This window comes from Aulostomus chinensis, chromosome 9, assembly GCF_037954235.1.
Source record: "Aulostomus chinensis isolate RoL2024-O1b breed Wild chromosome 9, RoL_Achi_v1.0, whole genome shotgun sequence".
Taxonomy (NCBI): Eukaryota; Metazoa; Chordata; class Actinopteri; order Syngnathiformes; family Aulostomidae; genus Aulostomus; species Aulostomus chinensis.
In genome coordinates this window covers 23,952,512-23,972,419 of record NC_141328.1, presented here as the reverse complement: position 1 = coordinate 23,972,419, position 19,908 = coordinate 23,952,512, and the positions used below count along the sequence as shown (strand labels likewise).

At 42.5% G+C, this 19,908-nt stretch overlaps 1 protein-coding gene across 12 annotated transcripts in view; it reads left to right on the top strand.

The window, feature by feature from the left end:
* prdm16 (PR domain containing 16) overlaps positions 1-19,908 on the top strand; it is a 248,068-nt gene that overhangs the window by 154,552 nt on the left and 73,608 nt on the right. For 10 of the 12 annotated variants that reach the window (XR_015117926.1, XM_086214416.1, XM_086214415.1 and 7 more), the window contains one exon: positions 11,026-11,076. Coding sequence is in view for 11 of the 12 variants with exons in the window: in XM_086214416.1 (XP_086070542.1) it covers positions 11,026-11,076 (51 nt within the window). In the remaining variant the exon portion in view is untranslated. The remainder of the gene's footprint in view (positions 1-11,025; positions 11,077-19,908) is intronic. The other 2 variants (XM_086214414.1, XM_086214418.1) reach the window with 1 other exon arrangement.

The window sequence follows — 19,908 nt, the reverse complement described above, 5'->3', positions numbered from 1 at the left end:
ATTTTGTCAGGGAAGATGTTTGCAGGAATCCGTGGGCTTCATAAGTTAGTGGTTTTGGCTTTGGCTACCTGTCAGACTCAGCTCACTAGATCTTCCATCTTTTCTCTTTGTGCCCTATGAGGCCCCCTGCTTGTCCTGATGGGAAACCTCAAAGCTGCAGCACTATCATGCTGTGTAACGGTCACTCACAAGCAGCCAAGCTCGCTCCCTGGACCCTGATAGGGAGAGAGAAAGAGAGATTCCTGTCTGGCTCCCAAAACCCAAACAACATTAGTGGCACTGTCCTATTTCTTCTGTGCTCCCTTTCCCAGCTTGCTGTTAAACACACACTGTTCCACACAAAATGTTGTTGTTTCAGCTTCTATCTCCCCGCTGTCATTAACCAGAGGCATGCTGACTGACGTCCCCCGCACTTTCTATGTGTCTGCAGCCAGCCCCCCAGTCACTTAAGGCCCATCAGCAGCAATAGTCTTTATCTTGCCCAGGGCAGCCCTGTGATAACACTGTTAACAACACTAATGTGTGGCGTTAGGGAGCCACTGGAGCTGCCACTGTGAGGGTGAGTAAGTAAGGTCAGCAGCTTTTAACATTCAGTGACGTTACACCAGCTCCGTTTCTTATTTGTCTCCTCAAACTCATGTCCATCATTTTACTTTTCACCCCTTCCTCTGCTTTCCAATGTTAACAGAGTAAGAAAAAAAAATGAGAGCTTGACGGAGCTCGGAAGGACTGAACGAGGCCTTCTCTCCCAGCGTGCCTTAGGGAAAAGACTGGTGTTATTTTAGAAATCACACTGTTAAAGATTAATGTGGGCCTGGAGGAGTGTGTCATCGTTCCTTAACGACAGGACTGAGACGCTGAATAAAGCCAGCACTGTGTTCTGTCCCACAGCCCAAGGACAGATAAGTTTCCTCTCGCCATGCTCGCCACTCGCAATCCCGCCTCCCTTGTTCAATAACATTCACCCTCACTCATCTGTTACAACCAAAATGGGAAAACATGTCACAAGTGAAATCCTCCAAACCTGCTTTTACTTTGATTGGCCTTTTTTTTTGTTCTTTCTTAACTTTTAAGATATAAAAACCAATAACCAAAAAAAAAAGGTCAACAGTGTGTTAGAAAATATTTTCCAATCTGATTGCTCCGGTTAGATGACTAATGGAAAGTCCCAGCTCCAAATTGTGACCAAGCAACTCCCCCAATAAAGTCATCAGTCATCATCCGACAGACTCGCCAGACACAGACAGCTATAAACCAGGGTTCAGAGACCACACCGGAGCATCCTATCTCCACATATACCTTTGTGATTCCAACAGCCAGGACGATGATGACAGGCCTACATTTAAAATAAAACCGGTATCAATGACACCAATGAGGATAATAATGATAAGAGCTTTTAACATCCGATGCTGCCGACGATAAAGAGGTTTGATGAGTCTCAAGTGTGAAGGCGGGACTTAGTATCCCTCGCTGAAGGTTTTTACTGATAACAGAAGCGCTCGATAAGCGGGGAACATCAATCTTAGTGACAGAGATAGTCTCTCCTTGTCACTAATAGGGTTGTAAAGGGCCTTCACCTTATATAGCCCAGCTAATAAACTCATTTGTGATGAGCCCGAAGGTCATCTGAATGGGTATTCACATTCACCGACATGTTAGATGGTGATTTTGGTGTTTCAAAAAGAATAAAATTAGTCAGATGTACCTGTAATGGAGCTTTGATACTGATGTTTTTAATTCATAGAGTCAACTTTGATGAGATTACCGGTAGTCAGATATCAAAAGTCTTGTCATGACTCAGTGCGGTGTCCTGCACACTGAAGTCCAATTTCATACAGTTTTTCCCAGGATCGCAGGTGGCATCCCATTAGCTTGATTTTTTTTTTCTTTTTTGGTCTCTGAAAATGTTTTGAGAATATAAAATACAATATTCTGTTCATTTGCTCCCAGAATGTTCCTTCCTGAAGGTAAGATTCTCTTAAAAACATTCTCATGTGAGAGATTTTAGGTTAAACATTGAGGAACGTTCCCAATATATCCTCAGAATGTTGCAGATGAGATTGTCTTAATAGACAGTAAACCTTGAAATGATTTGACATCCCAAAGTACACTTTAATATTTGAGATTAAAGCTTTTTTTTTTTTTTAGCCTTGGCTAATGTTAGCCTGTGTTAAGGGAACGTTCCCTGCTAGCTGGGATATCGTCACATTTGCAACATTTGCCACTCGGTTTTTGAAGTCTGACATTGTCTCCTAATTTATCTAAGTCAACTCATCTTGGCTTTCCATGGCAAAAACATCAGACAATGGCCTTTGTACAAGGGAGTGGGACTGCGACATTATCTCCTCTCAATTATACAGTATCTTCTCTGAGGAGTCCTCAAGGCCAAACCATAAAGACTGAGGCTTCAAAGATTTCACTGTATCATTATTAAGGTTGAAGAGATGTCTCACGGCCACTTTAAAACCAACCAGATCCAGTTATATTTCCTAAGATCTTTCAGGCTAGTTAAGTAAACAAGACAGTGGTGAATCATGTGATTACAATGTTCTGGAACACTGTTGCCATCTAATCAATTTCATTAGCTGCATAAATCACGAGAGCTTGACATTTATTGTGGAGGTGATGGGTTGATCCTGCGGACTTGGAGACAGCTCCTGTGGTGATAAATGTTGCTATCTCTTGACAGGGATAAATAGTGTGTGTGTGTGTGTGTGTGTGTGTGTGTGTGTGTGTGTGTGCGCGTGCGCGCGCGCACGTGTGTGTAGTAGGTTTTAAACAGCTCACGAGATCCCGGTCAGACAGATCGGGTCAGTGAGTTCAGATGATACATGCATACATTAGGTTTGATCAATGGAACATTTCTCAGTAAACTTGAATTTTTTTAGTTCTTTTTCTACCCTTGTAGAGTGTTTGTTTGGTTTCTTTTTTCTTTGTTTTTTGTCTGGGTTAAGTGTCAAATGTGGCCGTTTCCAGATGGATGGATTGGATGGATGAAAAATTTCAGCAAATTTTCAATCAAGAAGAAGCACATTGATATTATTCGTCATTCAGCAACTGCAAGCTTTATACTGTAGACTCTGATTATAGTGGTTTTGAAAAAGAAAAGCATATTAAACAGTCATCAAGATTTTTTTTTTTTTTTTTTTTATTACCTGCATTTTAGCAGTCAAATTTGGATTTCATTTAATTTTATTTTTGGGCTAAACGTTATTCAAATTGTGTTCCTCACTGGCCACCACAGTGAAAGAAAGCTTTTGTGGCCAGCTATCTCCAGACAGTATCTTTTGGCAGTAACAGCTGGCTTAACTACTCTGTTCCTAATATGTTTCCACTATGGAAATGACCTGATTGTCCAGCGAAACAAATCACAAGGATAAACAGTGTACTAGCTACAGTCCATTTGCTACGGACAAATACTTTTTGTCTTTTATCTGTCCACTCAAAATAATACATTCTAATAGCAGCTATTACAACTATTAAGCTGCTGTTATTATTGCTAGTAGTTTTTACCAGGAACATGCTTCAGTCAGTGGAAATTGCACCTAAATTAAAACTTTTCTAAATTCAAGCTTTTTGCTTTACCTGATGTTGTTCTGATGCAATGCTGAATCGGTCCTAATTATTTATAGTGGATGGTCATTAAAAGGAGGGACAGTGTCGTGTTTGACAGATGCACCGTTCACCACATCTCCGTAATTTTAGTGAGCTGTTTGTTGTGGATGATTAAGCAAACGTGCGAGTGTGTGTTCAAGTGTATTGGTGCAATAACTGAAATCAGGACTGTGTGTCTAATAAAGACTGTCTAATGAACACTAGGAGCTGTTTACTCTCTCAGGACACACTAAGCCATTCACCTGTGTCCTAATGATGACCTTACACCGTCTTCCCTGTAAACACCGAGGCCTCACCGGGACAGAAAAGTCATTGAGAGAGTGAAGAAAGGCCAGAGAACCAAGTAGGCGTACAGAAGGCAGAGGACCAGGTCAGCGTCACCACAGTAATTACCTAATTGTACTAATGTGTCGAGAATTTGTCTGTTTGATGCATCAGATCAAACTGCGCAAAAAAAACACAGCTGTGAATAGGAAATCCACACTCAGACCTTTTTTATTTATCTGCTGTGGAGTCACTTGGCATGGCTTCAGCCTCATCATCATCAAGCATCATCATCGTCATCATCATCATCATCATCATTATTGTGTGCAGGGCTTGACCTCTGTATCAACCCTCAGAACGCAGAAGAAAGCCCCTGCTTGTCCTGGGCATTGACCCATATATACATGCGCTTAGCCTCCAAGTCACTGGAGACTTTTCACTTCTATGTTTGGGCCTGTGCCCAAGCTCCTTGTGTGTGTGTGTGTGTGTGTGTGTGTGTGTGTGTGTGTGTGTGTGTGTGTGATCCAAAACTGCAGAGAAGCCACAGGATAGGCTAGGATTTTTCCTTCTCCGTTTCGTCCTCGCGCTTCCTTCAGTCGTCCATGATATGAAGAAAGAAAGAGAGGAGAAATTAAAAGCTGCTCAAATCCTTCTGTTTATGTTTAATCATGTACACTGAGTAAATATTTTGCTGGACCTCGATAAACGATATACAAATAACTTGCCAGTCATCTGTCGTCACGTGACAATATCTCAATGGCCGCTGTCCAGAAAGGCCCCAGATGCGATGAGAGATCCCCCTTTCTCTGTTTCCTTGTCCTTTCTACCAAGTTAAAGGAATTCCTGGTTTGAATTGGGGATTCATGGACAGAGCCAGTGTGGTCTTGTGTACATTTCTGAAAACAGAATTTCAGTTTAGAAGAGGGGAAATAGAGAAACGTGAGACTGCTGAGCTGAAAATCAGAGGTATGTAGCACGTGAATATAAACATACATCAGTGGCATCCAGCTTACATGAGGTATGTGAAATGAAGTGTCTGTGGCATGACCTTTGATTCGATCTTTACGCCCACGAGTCAAGACCCTAAATCTTGCTACCATGACCCCCTGCTTGCTATGAGGCAATAGGTGTCACGGAAAGAATAGGAGATCATTAAAATTAAGGCAATATTATTTTTCCTCCTGCTGCCCCACACATTGATAAACTGCAACCTTTATCAAAATGAAGAGGGAGAATGTGATATATCATGATCTGAAATGCACGCTAGGGCAGCAGGCTGATGCTGTGTAGGCAATCCTCTTAGGCCAAAAGGTAGCATTATTTATTGGGCCTCAAGCCTGTGGCTGTCACAACATCTGCTAGCACAAGATGTATCGGCACACACTTATTCACTTATGATTATTACTGATCATCTTCCCAAATGGCTTATCAATAAAGTGGAGGCCAAGCAGATAATTTATCTGTATGGTTCTGTCGATATCAAGTTCAGAGTCAACGGCCTTAAAAGGATAAAAGGCCATGGACATCAGGTGATGGATGGTTGTACAAGGTCTCCATTAAAATATGACCCTTTTAATACATTTGCAGAATCCTCCTCCACCCCTCCATCTCATTTCTCTCATGTTCATAAGAGTGGACTTCATACCCCTGGTTTGTTTGCTAAGTGCAAACCTTACATTGTAACACTATTTTCCTCCAGAGAAATGGCTTCAAACCTGTCAGACAAATATTCGATTCTGTCATTTGTATCAAGAGTTTAGAGATCGCACATGTCAATGCAAGACCTGTGAATCATGCAGGACTTTGAAAAGATGAGACAACCCTGTCTGGGGTCAAAGTCAGGATATTTCACCGCCGGATTTTCTTTCTAAATCACACAAAGACTCTTAGGACATGCAGGGTCAATGCTCGTTCTGCAAATATCAGCCATTTGTATTTGACAAGTGGCCGTGACTTTCCAGAGCCGCACAATAGTTCTGAGTGTTTGCCTTTCAAATCTAACCTTTGTGCACTAATCTCTATCTCACCAACAGTTCTTAACTCCGTCACTGGCCGCACCCTGCATATACCCATCTGGATGCAGGGTTGGGTAACACTGTTAGCTTTAGCGCGATGTGATAAGTGTCAAGCTAATCTGATCCCCTGTGTTTCTCTTAGACAATGAGCCTGTGATACTTCTTGGGAATCCATTTATTTTGCTGTTAAACTGCATGCGATTGTCCCACATTAATAACCTCTCTATCAGCCAAGACAGAGAGAAAGAGTGAGAGGGAGAATGTTTCCTAGCAGCATTTTCCTCTGTGTTTGCCTTGGCTGAAGCACCTCAAGTCATCTGCTTATTAAAGTCATCATAAATATATTCTATCTGATGGACGCCCAGCTTCCTGGTATTTAGCAGTGAGAATTTCTGCCGGGCTTCCTCCTCTCCTGCCCTCAGTCTTCCCACCGCCTCACTTATACCCTGTGGACAACCTCATTGTTGAGGCATGTTTTTAAGAAGTCATAGCTCTGGTCTTGTTTTGGGTCAGCTGTCAAGGCTCCTATCTCTAGGAAGTCCTGAAATAGCCCATTTTACACTGTTATAATCGACAAGGCAGAGGAAAGACTTGGGGCTACACCAGGCACCTTGGACCTGGGAGCTGGACTTGCGTCTTTAGTCAAACATAAAAAGTGTAAAAGGTTTGTTATCAGGTAGTTCAAGTGTTAGCAAGAGAAACACACTGGAGACCTCCCCACATCTTTTCTTCCTTTTTTGGGGCAGTTGCGTTCTTTTGTTGATTTTAAAGTGTTCCAATCAGATTTGTCCGTATCTGGAGTCAGAGGAGTCCGATTCTCTTGTTGTGGTCATACTTGACACGACGATTAGCCCTGATTTTAAAGGCTCCGGCAATGAAAAACACAGCCTCCCCCTGTCATTCCCCTCTCTTTTCTTTTACTTGCTCTTTGACACAAATACAGTTTCCCTGCAGTTTATTATTCAACGCGACCCACAGTGAAGGACCACTTCCTCTCCCATCTATACATCAAAAAAGATCAATAACCCATCCAGTTCGTTGCCACCACAATAAAATCTTTGTCAGCATGCCAAGAAACTGCAAAAGTTCCCAATAAATGTGAGCGCAACTTTCAATTTGTGGCTGTCTTGGTGTGGCTGTGTCAGTCAGTGGCCCTGTTTCAAAAAGTCCTGAGGTTTGTTTGCTGCTGGTTCTTTTTGGAAACTTGTGGCTTTGTGACATCCGTAGCCATCCATTGGGCCGTGTTGCTGTATTGCCTCTCATTATTCAGAGTTGAGGAGAATTGTTTTTGGCTACAGAATGCTAACATTTTCCTATGGCGCAAACCTCCAAGTGGGGCCCTGTGAAAGATGATGAGCAAGCTTTGTAAGGTCCTCTTGCAGTTCCTTCTCATCGGCGACTCGCTGTATGAATAGGACATTACTCTTTCGATGTAAAACCTCAACATATGCCTCATGGCCCCCATACAGAAAAACCCTCTCGGGACATTTTTCGGCCAGCTTAATTGAGTTCTGGAAATGAACTGAGAAGGATTTTTCTCCATCATGTGTTTCAGACTGTGACAAGTCTTGTAAAAACAAAGAGGGAGTCCACTCACTGCTCGGTTCTCTCCCCACGTCGTGTTTTCTTTTGTGTGCTTGGTCATCACGGCATGTCAATACGAATGGTGCTAAAGTGGTGTTGAAAAACTCCTGACTCAGTCCAATAACAAAAGCTGAGCTATGAAATACTAATAATAGTCGGGTTTTCCCTCTCCGCCTGGTGTGAGAGCATGGACATTGTGAGATACACTCTCACATACACAAACACACACATTGATGCGTACCCCTAATGAGGGTCTGGACAGCTCTTGGTGGAAGGATTCTGCAGGTGGCTGCACTTTCATCAAGCGACAACTGGATTTGTTTTTGTTTGAGGTCATACGGGCCGGAGAGAGTGGGTTTGTGTGCCCAGACACACACACTTTCTAATTACCCTCGCTTCAGTGTTTTCTCTTTTCCATGAGACATATTGACATGTCAGCATTCAGCAGGCTAGATACAGAACAAATGGACATTTTTACCTCTCACTGTGTAGTGGAAAATCCATCCTTCTCCTGCATAGGCCAGTCTGTATTTGGACCTGTCTCACCGACCCAGAGTAAAAGTCACTTTGAGATGACGGTGACACGTGTAATAAATCATAGCGCCACCAGTCCTTGGCCAATCACATTTTCCCTCTCGATTAATAGCTTATTTATTTGCTTGGCTGGTACCTGTGTGTTTATCTGCTGAGCGCAAAGTTTGTCAGTGTTGAAAGAGCATCTCCACCTGCCTTTTTTGTTCAAGATGTAAAAGCCTGTCTGGAAACTGCATCAACTAGCCTTTGACCAAAACTAACCGGATCACATTTCAACATGCACTCACCACAGTTTAGAATAGCAGAGAATCCAAGGAGAGGAAGTTTTGTAATTAACATTTTCCTGACAGTCGTGTTAGTGTGTCTGGGCTCAGAACCGATGTGAATTTTTTTTTTTTTTAAAAAGCCCACACAGTCTTGACCCCCCACCTTAAACTAAAAGACATTAAAGCATCAATAAACCACTCATGTCTGCTTGCATGTCTTCTACAGTTTCAGGTTACTCTTGCACAATTTGATACGCACACATATTTACACTTGGAATGAAGCTGAACAGAGCTGGGGGAGGGGGGGGGGGGGGTCCAGAAATTGTCCTGTAGTTGTTGAACGGCTGGTAGCATTTTAGACGACCCAGCCAAGCTGTTGGTTTTGTAAACTGTTGCAGCTGGTCTTGCACATTACAAGAAAGGGGAAGTTCTCTCTCTCTCTCTCTCTCTCTCTCTCTTTTACTCACTCTCTAAATTTTACTATACTCCATCACTCTGTTCAAAGTTCACATGGTCATTTATACTTTCACAGCCTGAAGATTTGCCTTTTTTGTGTGTGTTCCAACCAAATAGTCATCCTTTAACAAATCTATTTTATCTAACAGTGTTGTTACACTAAAGAGCTAAAGGGAGAAAGACAGCATACAAAACCCAGTGCATCAGAGAGGTTAGTCGTTGTGATCCTCGGCGTGCGTTAGATTGTTAGCAGGATATCTCCAACGCTAGAGGACAGATCACGAGGAAGTTTGGTGGGAGGACAGTTGATATTACTAGTGATTAATTTTTTGATGGAATCTGGATCAAATTGTAGATCCTGGATCATGAAGAGAGTACAAAGCCATCGGCAGGATATTGATATTTGCAGCATTTTTTTCTGGATATTTCAGTGGTGAATTTCAGTCAAATTCTTTGTTGTCAAAAATAGAACTTTACAGCTTCCGGAATCATCTTGATTATACTCTGAATCTCTAACCCAAAAGAACTCCTTTCTGTCTGTCTCCAAAAAAAATGTTCTTGATGAAATGTGTCTATTTTGAGGGATAAATATACCTGGATCAGTGATTAAGAAAACTTACTTTTGACATCAGCAAATATAATAAGTCCCATCTTTGGCTACTTGTTGGCCTTTGGCCGTCAAACTATATAGACCTACAGTATATACACAGTCTGTCAACACACTTTGTCATTTTATTTTCACAACACAGTGAGATTTCTTTTTTTTATCCATACACACTTGTCAATAAGACTGTAAAGTGAAGATGATGAACAAAGACTGTGATCTGCTATAAATGTTCTGTACTGTAGTAAAAAGAAATAGAAATAATGTCGACCAGACTCCTTATGGCTTTGTTTGGTCATTTGTTATTAATCAGCCGTAGAGACACATGGTGGTCAGACTTGTCCTCCTCAGTCTTGCAGCTTAGCACTCCGTGTGCTTGTTTAAAATAAAAAGAAAAAAATCAGGGGAGTCACGGTTATGAGTCAAAGCACTGCGACACATTTGATTTGCCACAAGAGGCACTGAAGCTCATTTCAGGAACAGGATGCAACTGCAAAGGTTGAGAAACATGATGAGGATGATGGTCCTGCCAGGTACTGGGTGGAGAGAACGAAGTACTGAGGGTGAACTTTCCGACATCGCCGAGGCTTTTAAGCATCTTTATCTCAGGCTACTTTGGATTGGACACATCCACAAAATCACACACAATCCATAATCACTTCCTGTGAATTGAGCCCATTTATGTGGATGAAAGCAGCTGCTTGAATAACCTCACAGTCTCAGTGACAGATTCCACAGCAGATAAATCTCTCTTTCCAAATCATGGTGGACCACATTGCTTTAGGAAATACAAACTTTTATATGTCAGCTGTAATATAAGGGCAGCCAGTCTTGTCACAACAGCCAAACAACACAGCTACTGTTGGAAGGCAGATGGGGAGGATAGGGAGCAGGAAAAAGGGAGGCTAAGATATGCCATGTGTCTGCGCTTGAGGAAGTTTTATAGGCCTAATTCCACTTAAACTCACCCCACCTAAAACTGCTCTGAAAACAGTCTGCATCTCTCTTCTTTGATCCCCCCACCCACTCTTTGCCATCAATGGGCTTCAGAGAGCCAGAGAAAGAGGCAGACAGGCTGGGGTGGACTCTGGTTTGCCATTATATGTGAAATGCCCCCTCATTGCAGCAGAGAAGCCCCCATCTCTTCATCATTCCCCCACTTCCCTCATTTCCTCTGGCAGACACTGGGAGCATTCTACCACCCATCTGCCCCCAGTAAATATTGCTTGAAGGCTTAATTATACACACACACACACAGACACACACACTTACATACACAGTCTCAGCGAAATTTCCTGCAACGCTGAAGCGGAGAATTAACGTCAAATCTGTGGGGTATTCATTCATCAGGATGGGTGTGTGTGTGTGTAATGTTATGTTTGCTTCAATGTGTGTGTGTGTGTGTGTGTGTGTGTGTGTGTGTGTGTGTGTTTTTGTGACCTCTCAGTCCATTATTATATCCCCTTGGTCACATTTGTTGCCCAGAGGGTCTGCGTGATGAACTGTGTACACCCTGCGCGCATGTCATCAACCCCGAGCTGAGGAACCTGTAAAGCGCAAGGATCAATAGTCTCTTTTTTTATGCTTGAATTAATACTTCTTCCCAATCAAATAAAATGTGCCTCTTGCATATATTTTTTTCTAATCTTCTATGGGACCTTTTTAAAGCTTTATTTGTTTTCCTCAGCAGATGATGAACGACCATGAAGAGGCTTCTCCTGACAGCTGCATCAAAAAGGTAGGAAACTTTACGTCCGTGTGACACAGAGCTTAACTTGTCATAGGAGGTAGAAGTGATTGCAAAGTAAACTTGGATCCGTTTGTAAGTCTCCACTCGACCACATACATGTCTTGACACACCCACAGCCAGTTGCAGTTTTGATTCAGAACGCTTCCACCTTCTGCTCCGTAACCAAATTACACAGTAAACAAAGAAGTAAACATGTCTGTGGCTCACCTGAGTCAGTAGAGATTAACTCACCATTTCGTTTTTTCTCCCCTGCGTGATATCTTACAAAAAGTTTCAGTATGCTGACGAGCCATCAGTGCATAACTGCGTGAACTTCTGCAGTGAGAACCTCAAGCAAAATGCCGCACATTCCTTTTATTCTCAGTGGAAAAATACAATATTTTGAGATAGTTTTGGTTGAGGTCTGATCACAAGTTAAAAAAAAAGTGGAGGTACAAGACAAGAACTGTTTAGTAGAATTTCAAAAATGTTCCCTCAAGCACAGTTGTCTTTCAGAAGGTTATTATCCCTCAGCAACAAGCATTTGTACTCTTTTAATTACAGACCGGTACCTCTGATTTCGAGTGTGTAGGCTTAGGCACATGGTTTGGGTTGAATTACGAATAAATAAATAAAGACAGCGATTCGAGGTGTCGTGGGGTCTCACTCCTCTAGTTAATGGGTTAGATACAAGTCGTGGTGCTCTGTTTGACATCGGTATAACAACGAACAGTGAATGAGGGCAATGCCGACAAAATGTCAGCTTGATGTGTGAAATAAAATATGTATGCTTGGATACATGCATTTCATTCATTTATATTAAGTGTAAAAGTTTCCTGTTTAGGCTTTTAAGTTGCAGTTCTCATCCCCCAAAAAAATTCTTGGAAGGTTAAAGATCTGCAACATATATAATAAAAACAAAAAAAAAGGCAAAAACTCTGACATTCACACGGAGTCCGATACATCCCATTAACCATTCACTGACCACTTTATGAGGTGATAAATTTATTGAAGAGGCTGGGCAGTTTGTTTTTATAGCCAGTGTCACTGGGTCAGGACAGGACAGCACACGAGTTCATGTCCATCTAATGGTCCATGAAAGAACAATGGCCGCAGCCCGTGCGGGGACGCTGAGACGTGCTCAAGCCCCGAAAGCACAAAGTCAGCAGCAGGGTGGCTGAAACTGAAATCAGGGGGTGGAAATGTGAAGATAAATTCTGCAGAGTCGTCAGAGTTGTCTTAAAACTATGAATTTTTGTTTCATTGTCAAACCTGATGGACTGAACAGGATGTAGGATCAGTGTGGGGTGGTTTAAAATGGAAACCCTTCTGTGAACCTACTGGTGGTTGATAGAGGAGGGCAGAAAAAAAAAAAAACCCAACCAGTGAGTGGCATGCTGCGGTTTTTTTCATATGTTCCGCATTTACTTAAAAAAAAAAAAAAATCAATTGAGATTGGACCTTTTTATTCCAAAAATCATATCTGCCTTTTGTCTTCTGTTACATGATGGGACAGTCAAAACATCCAGAGCAGAACTAATGGTGGAATACTTTTCCCTCCCAAGTTTTTCGTCCCTTAATTAAAGCAGTATGTGACAGGAGAGGAGAACATGTTGACAGAGACACCTCATGAGCAACCTTAAAAAAGAAAAAAGAAAAAGACGTCGAGCAATCTCGTCATTAGGAAAAGAAAAGTCACATAAATGTCCTCTTTTGCATTTCAGGTCAAAGGTCGTGTGGCAGTAATAAACAGGCAGGCTCCTCGGTTGATGTGAAATCCTACTTTAGTCAATGAGCTTATTTTAAGAGTCGACCGCAGGTGGTTTGTGCTGCTCCCTGTTCCCCACATGTTCGTACAATGTGGAAAAACCTAGACGGTTTTATAAACGACCTAACCGCCCTGCACATAAGAGCGGCCTATACGCTCCACTCTACACACACACAAACACACGCGCGCGCACACACATATCTACAAGTACAGATACATACTAGCATGATACACACACACAGATGGCTGAGCACAGATATATATGCTACACTTACCTACAGAATCCAAATGCACACACAAGAGCCACATCTTATTATGCAGAGTGTGAGTTGCGGTGGGCCCTTGTCGGGCGGTGGCAGACCACATGCCTGTTATGAATATGAATGAAATTATGCATGAGCTAGTCCTTATGACATGACTCATTCATCCACATCGTGCAAGTTACACACACACACACACACACAAACACAAATACACTCGCTCATAAACACTCAGCGCTCCTGCCTCCACCGTGACATTACCATCGCTACGCTTGATTAAGGCAGAACGTTAATTGAGTTGTAGCTTGTGAATAAACCAGTTCACCAAGCTGGTGTGTGTGTGTGTGTGTGTGTGTGTGTGTGTGTGCGCGCGCATAACTCTGTGTGTTAGTTTGTTTTAGTTGTTGTGATTCACAGTACAATAGAATAGTTTGTAAAAGTACATGTTTTTAGAAGGTACAATCAGATGCTTTTCACAGAGACACAGTGTGTCAGTGTGAGTTGAGTTCAGATCATTTTGAAAGTTTTGCAAGTTCTGGAAGTTCCTGAAAACGTCAAGAGGAGCCACATCTCTTTTTGACTTGGGGCTGCAGGGCTGACGCTGATGTTTCATGAATAATGGCGTAATTTGTAACTTTATGTATCTCTACCTTAGATGTGACTGTTTACCACTTGAAGACACAGTCCCATTGTCTGGCATGAACAAACTACACTGTAATAGGACATTTCAGTCCAAACTGATCTCAGAACGTGAATCCCTTTAAATTCACATCACTTTTCATGCTTCTCATGATGAAACCATCATAATATTGCAAGCGAGCCCTTGCTGTTTGTAACATTTTACTGTAAGCAGCACTATCGGTTTCATACTTTGGTTTTGGGGATCCTTCAAAAAAAACATCCAAAATGTTCCAGATGACCATTTCCCAGACTGTTGGGTTTGACCGTGTTGTAGGGGTGACATCACATATGTGATGGTATCACTTTACTTGACTCTCTCAGCCTGATGTTCTTTTCAGGGTTCTTACGGTCATGAAAAGACATGGAAATGGAAAACAGCAATTTACAGGCCTGAAAAAATTTCATGTAAAGAGTAACGAAAATGTTCCTCCTGAATACCTTCATATTCGAACTTGACTGACAAAAATCTTGATTTAACATGTTGGTGTCAAACAAGGTAGTTTGATATTAGTTTTAGTTTCAAATATGCTCCTAAATGGTTTTTTTTTATGTTTATTTCTTGCGTGAAACTGACATTTCAAAGAGGGTCTGATCGTGAAAAAGGCGCTGAAAAGTCATGGAAGTTTCTCTGTAAAGACGTGTATGAACCAATATTTGATATCAAATGAGTAAACGTGAAGTTCCATGTTTAAGAAAATGGAGTCACTTTTGGCTCTCGTTGCTATGAAAAAAAAAGCTAAATGCTACGAGTCAGCTCGTAAATATTGGCACATGTATAAATCTTACCACCTTACATCTTCATAACTTATTTACAACTTTCAGGCATGGATATAATGTCTGGTACAAAATAGTGACACTGTAATTGGCTCATTTCATACTTCATTGATATCAGACGTGAATCCTGCTTAAATTCATACAGCTTTTACGTTCACAGTTGAGCAGAACTGTTCTATGTCAGAGTATATATTTATAGAGGAAAAACAGCATTTACTTACTTACACACACACACACACACACACACACACGTTGTCAGTGTGGAGGTTAATACCTTCGTAAAGATTATCTCCACAGTTAGGATGACGAAATCTCAGATTGAAAGCAACACAAACTGGATGTATAGTTGTCTTAAATTTTCGAGCAACTTCACCCTTAAAGCAAACTGGCCTCCCCCTCTCCCTCTGTGTCTCCCTGGGTGGGTCGGCTGGGGGTTCTGGTAGAGTCAGGGTTAAGACGAGGGATAAAACATAAGCAAAGATGTTATTGTAGCTTCTCCAGCCCACTTACTGAAAGCTGCTTTGAGCTTACAGCTGTGTGTGTGTGTGTGTGTGTGTGTGTGTGTGTGTGTGTGTGTGTGTGTGTGTGTGTGCGTGTGTGTGTGTTTGCGTCTGTGAGGTTTAAGGTCTTTTAGTCATGGGTTGAGCTGTGTTGCTACACTCAAGCACACACAAAAACATGTGCATCTTCACGCCGTGTACAGACAGAAAATAAATAGATCTAACATCTGAATCCTCCCTCCCACTCTCTCGCTCTCTTTCTCTCTCTCTTCCTCTCTCAATAGAGAGGTTCAGGCTATAGATTGTTATCAGTGGCAATTGGTGATAGAATCAGGGATTGTTTGCTTTGGTCTGGCTGCACAGAACTGGACTATCTGTGTGTTAGTCTGTCTTGGCCCTGCTTACATATATTCTCATTGACACTCGATGTGTATGTGCAGTGTGTGTGCGCGCGCATGCATGTGTGTGTGTCACGTTAATAGGGTATCAGACAACCTGTGTTTCTTTTTTGCATTCCTCAGATTTAAAGGTGGTACACAAGATAGGGAACAGAAGGAAAAGAAGACAGGCAATGCTTTGTGTGTGGGTGTGTGGCTGTGTGTGTTAATCCTCATCTTCAGAAGAGCGCCGCTGTCCATCCTGACGTGTGTAAACACTCCAGCAGATCAGATGGCAGATAATGACTTCCAGATAGACACCCTCCATTCAACCAGCAGAGAAAATCAATGAGCACTGATTGCTTTTTTCCCAAGACGATCGTCTCCCCCCCTGAAGGCGACTATCTTTCTCTCTCTCTTTCTCCTTCTCCCTCTCTCTCTCTCCTTCTCTCTCCCTCACTCCTTCTCTCAATATCTCAGTCTCTCCTTCCGAGCCCCATTCATTCACCTCTCAATTCTGCTGAGACTGAATCAATTCACGCTGCTTTTCATGGGGGATTTAGTGTGAAAAGATACAGCGGAATATCTCATTAAGACAATCTCTGCAGCTCTGTCTGTGTCACACTTCCTCTCTTGTTTGTCTGCTACTCCTTCGATCCTCCTCTTAAGTAGCGATGTCTCCAATTAATGTCTTTCTGTCTATTCTTAACAGTTATGTCAGTCAAATGCTAGCATTCATTACTGGACTCATCCTGACTCAATGTTTTTGATGTGTCATGGCTTGTAAATGGGAAAATGACAGGGGTTGAAATGAACTCTGACCTAAAAGTAGATTTTCTCCTCTCTGTGTTGAAAGACCAGGGAGCCAAATGGGGGTCAGCTGCACTTGTGGTTCTGTGTGTGTGTGTGTGTGTGCGCGCACACGCACATGCACATGTGTGTGAATATCATTTTTTTCCCTGTATCAAGCTGGGGAATTGAGTTTCTAAATAGGCTAGCTAAATGACCCTAAATGTATGAGGGCTATTATGTGGATAGAGGGAGGCTCACGGGTCACACAAGTGATCCATCGCTCCGGGGCCGTAGTTTACCCCCTGCCAACAGCCCTGCAATCCCCCCATTCCTCCCCCCACTTAAATAGGCTCATGATTGATTGATAATTATGATAATTTGTTTGAAATGATTATCTGGATATTATAATCACTGCCACCCCGGTGCGCCACGGGAGCAAGTCATTTTTCATAATGCTGAACGTCACAAATGCCCGCCGGTTACAGAGATGGCTCTGTCAGTGTGCACGTGTGTGTGTGTGTGTGTGTGGGGGGGGGGGGGGGGTGTATGCCCAGGTCCTGACTGACTGTGGAGTGAAGAACCAAAGACCAGGAAATGGCCCAAACACACTCACAAAGAATGACTTTCTGGTCCAAAAAAGTTGGATTACTCTCTTTGAATAGGTGGTCGATAGGTTGTTGTGCTGACAACTGTTGTCAATGTATTAGATAGATAGATAGATAGATAGATAGATACTTTATTGGTCCCAGAGGGAAATTCAGTATTCATGTATTTATTTGTTTAGGGGAAAAAAATGCTGAACATTTTCTGGGCTTCAGTTTTTCAAACAAAACAGAAAAATGAAAGCAAAAAATAATTTCCGTATTGAAAAAGTTTAGTGGGTTTGAGCAATCAAAATGTTTTCATGATGTAAGCAAAGGTCGATTTATTGTGTTTGTCAGCTAAATTGGGATTTTAACAATACATGTAAACTGGTTATTCAAACTGGAATGGGGTTAACTTGATATTTTAAATAATATAAGCAATAATAATCGGTATTGGCCTCAAAAATCCCATAGCGGTCAGTCCTTACTGTAAACCCACTGATTATGAAAATGTCACTGGTACTACTTGAAAATGTAGGAAAGTAATCCGATGGCTGGATGGGTACATAAATGAGGCATCAAAAGTTACCGAATTATTTTTATTAATTTCACATTTTATGTTAAAATCATTCAAACTGTTGCGCTGTCAAGGACGTTTCCAAACATCTTCCTGTCATCCTCATGGATTAGAGCAAACACAGCGTCGCCCCAATCATCTCGTCTCTTTATGTCGTCTCAACCAAAAGAAGAGGAGTGTGTGATCGAGGATTGGGGGTTTGGGGGGGACGTAGGAATAATATTTGTGGTTTTTGCTTCGCCCCAAGATGACTTAATGATGATATGGGTCTCTTTCTTCTGCTGGGCTGGGTTACGTTTTAATGGGCCCTGAGTGACATGTTTTCATTTGGCTTCATAACCTGCCCCCCCCCATGCACACGCACACGCACATACACACACACACACACACACACACACACACACACACACACACACACACACACACACACACACAAAACACCACCACCATCACTTCCTTCATCTCCATCCCCCCTTCAAAATATACACCGCCAAATCCTGCACTGTGTCAGGTCCCGCTAGGAAACGAGCGGTTCGGTCAGGGAGTGATGGTGAGTGGTCCTACATGGTCACATGGTCAAGCAGGATAATGTTTCAAAGCATTTGCTTCTTAATGTTGTCTGTGCTTAAGGATGAAAGTTTGACTCAAGCAGTTTCTGAAAAAGATGTCTTAAAAAAGTAGTTAGAAAAAGTTGCCTCTTTGCAGAAGACAGAGCGGTTGCTTTGTTGAAAGAGAGAGTCGCAAACGTGTGTATGACTCGCCCAGAACTGTCGCCCCTCACGTATTCGCATGTAGATTCATCACCTCTGCCGAGGAGATCATGTGATCACGAGCGTGTGTCTGTTTGATTGATTGTTACCAGGATATCTAAATGCACAGTTATTACTGACAAACTGACAAACTCACAGGCCAAAAGCAGTTTTTTTATTGGATCGAAAAGTACATTTGAGGACTGTGTTAGCCAATAGTGATGATTTGTGAAAGGTCACATGGTTCGGACAAAGTCGGGGTTGTTGGAGAGGAGGTGGGAGTAGGAGGACCAGTGAAGACAGAGAGAGAAGTGGTCTTTCTCTTTCTGTCTGTCTTGTCTGTGGGAACTGTTTGAGCTACGGACACTGCAGAATACTGTCATTATGCCTTGTGAAGAGCATTCACTCAAAGGCCACCGCTGTGTTTCCCTGTGTGTGTGTGTGTGTGTGTGTGTGTGTGTGTGTGTGTGTGTGTGTGTGTGTGTGTGTGTGTGTGTGTGTGTGTGTGTGTGTGTGTGTGTGTGAGTTTGAGAGAGAGCTTCATGAGTGCTTCAGGGCCACTTTTAACTCGGCGCCTTTAACTTGTGTGTGCGTGTGTGTGTGTGTAAGCATGAGTGGGCCTGGACTGACGCATCTCTGTTGTTATCGCTGATCAAAACCCGACGTCACATCGGAGTGAAGCGCTGGGAGAGGAATTCAAGTGGGAATGAAAGAACGAAAAGAGTGGAACAGATAGAGAGAGACAGAGTGAGGGGGCGGAGGAGAAGCACGAGGTGATCGGAGGCACTTTCTCATCAGCTGGCTCCCTGACCCCTCTCTCTCTCTCTCTCTTTCTCTCTCTCTCAGTCTCTTTTCTTCCGTCTTTCTATCATTCCCTCATTCCTTCTCCAGTAGTCTTTGTCTTTCCATAATCTCTCTCCCAGTGGCCATTCCCACCACATTCTGTGGGGTCACCCAACAAAAGGAGGAGGGCGATAGTCTGACACTTGCGGGGGCTGTCATATGAGTTTCCTCACACTCACACTCACACTCACACTCACACACACACACACACACACACACACACACACACACACACAAGTGCACACATTTGTTTTTGCTTTCCAAATGAGGACATCTTCAGAGACAAAAAACAAAACAAAACAAAAAAAATGCTTTAACCTGAAGGGTCAAGCTTTAAGTGTATAGTTTCATATTTATTTGGGTTTTTTTTCCTAAGGATTCCCTATTAAACAAAGACCTAGATATGAAACGCACCGAAAAGGCATAAACGGTAGGCTCCATAGACAATAGCAGACTGGTAAAGAATGGCTACATTTCTTAGAATTGGTGTGCATTAAAAACAGGACCTGCAAAAACTTGAAAGAGCAGTCTCTTCACATCATTTAGCCTTTCTATTCAACGTTGAAACGTTCTCACGCTGTAGAATAATCTACATCTTTTTAGGACATGTGGCGCTCATACATTTCTAAACTCACACACACATTGACACACATACACACACTGTCTTGTCTGTCAAGACAGCAGCAAGTCCATTAAGGCAGACAGAGTGAATGCAGAAGGCTGGCTGGTCAAGCATTGGTGATAATAACATGACGACCCCATGGCGTTGCCACGGAGATGTAAAAGCCTGGGGTGGCGGCGAGCGGAGAGTTGTGTGGTCCCACTCGTCAAAAATACTTTCACGTCACACAAGAGAGATAAAGGTTCGTCTGAGTGTGAGAGTGGCGAGGTGCACAGGGAGCTCCGTATCACCAGAGGGAGGATTTATTTTGTGTT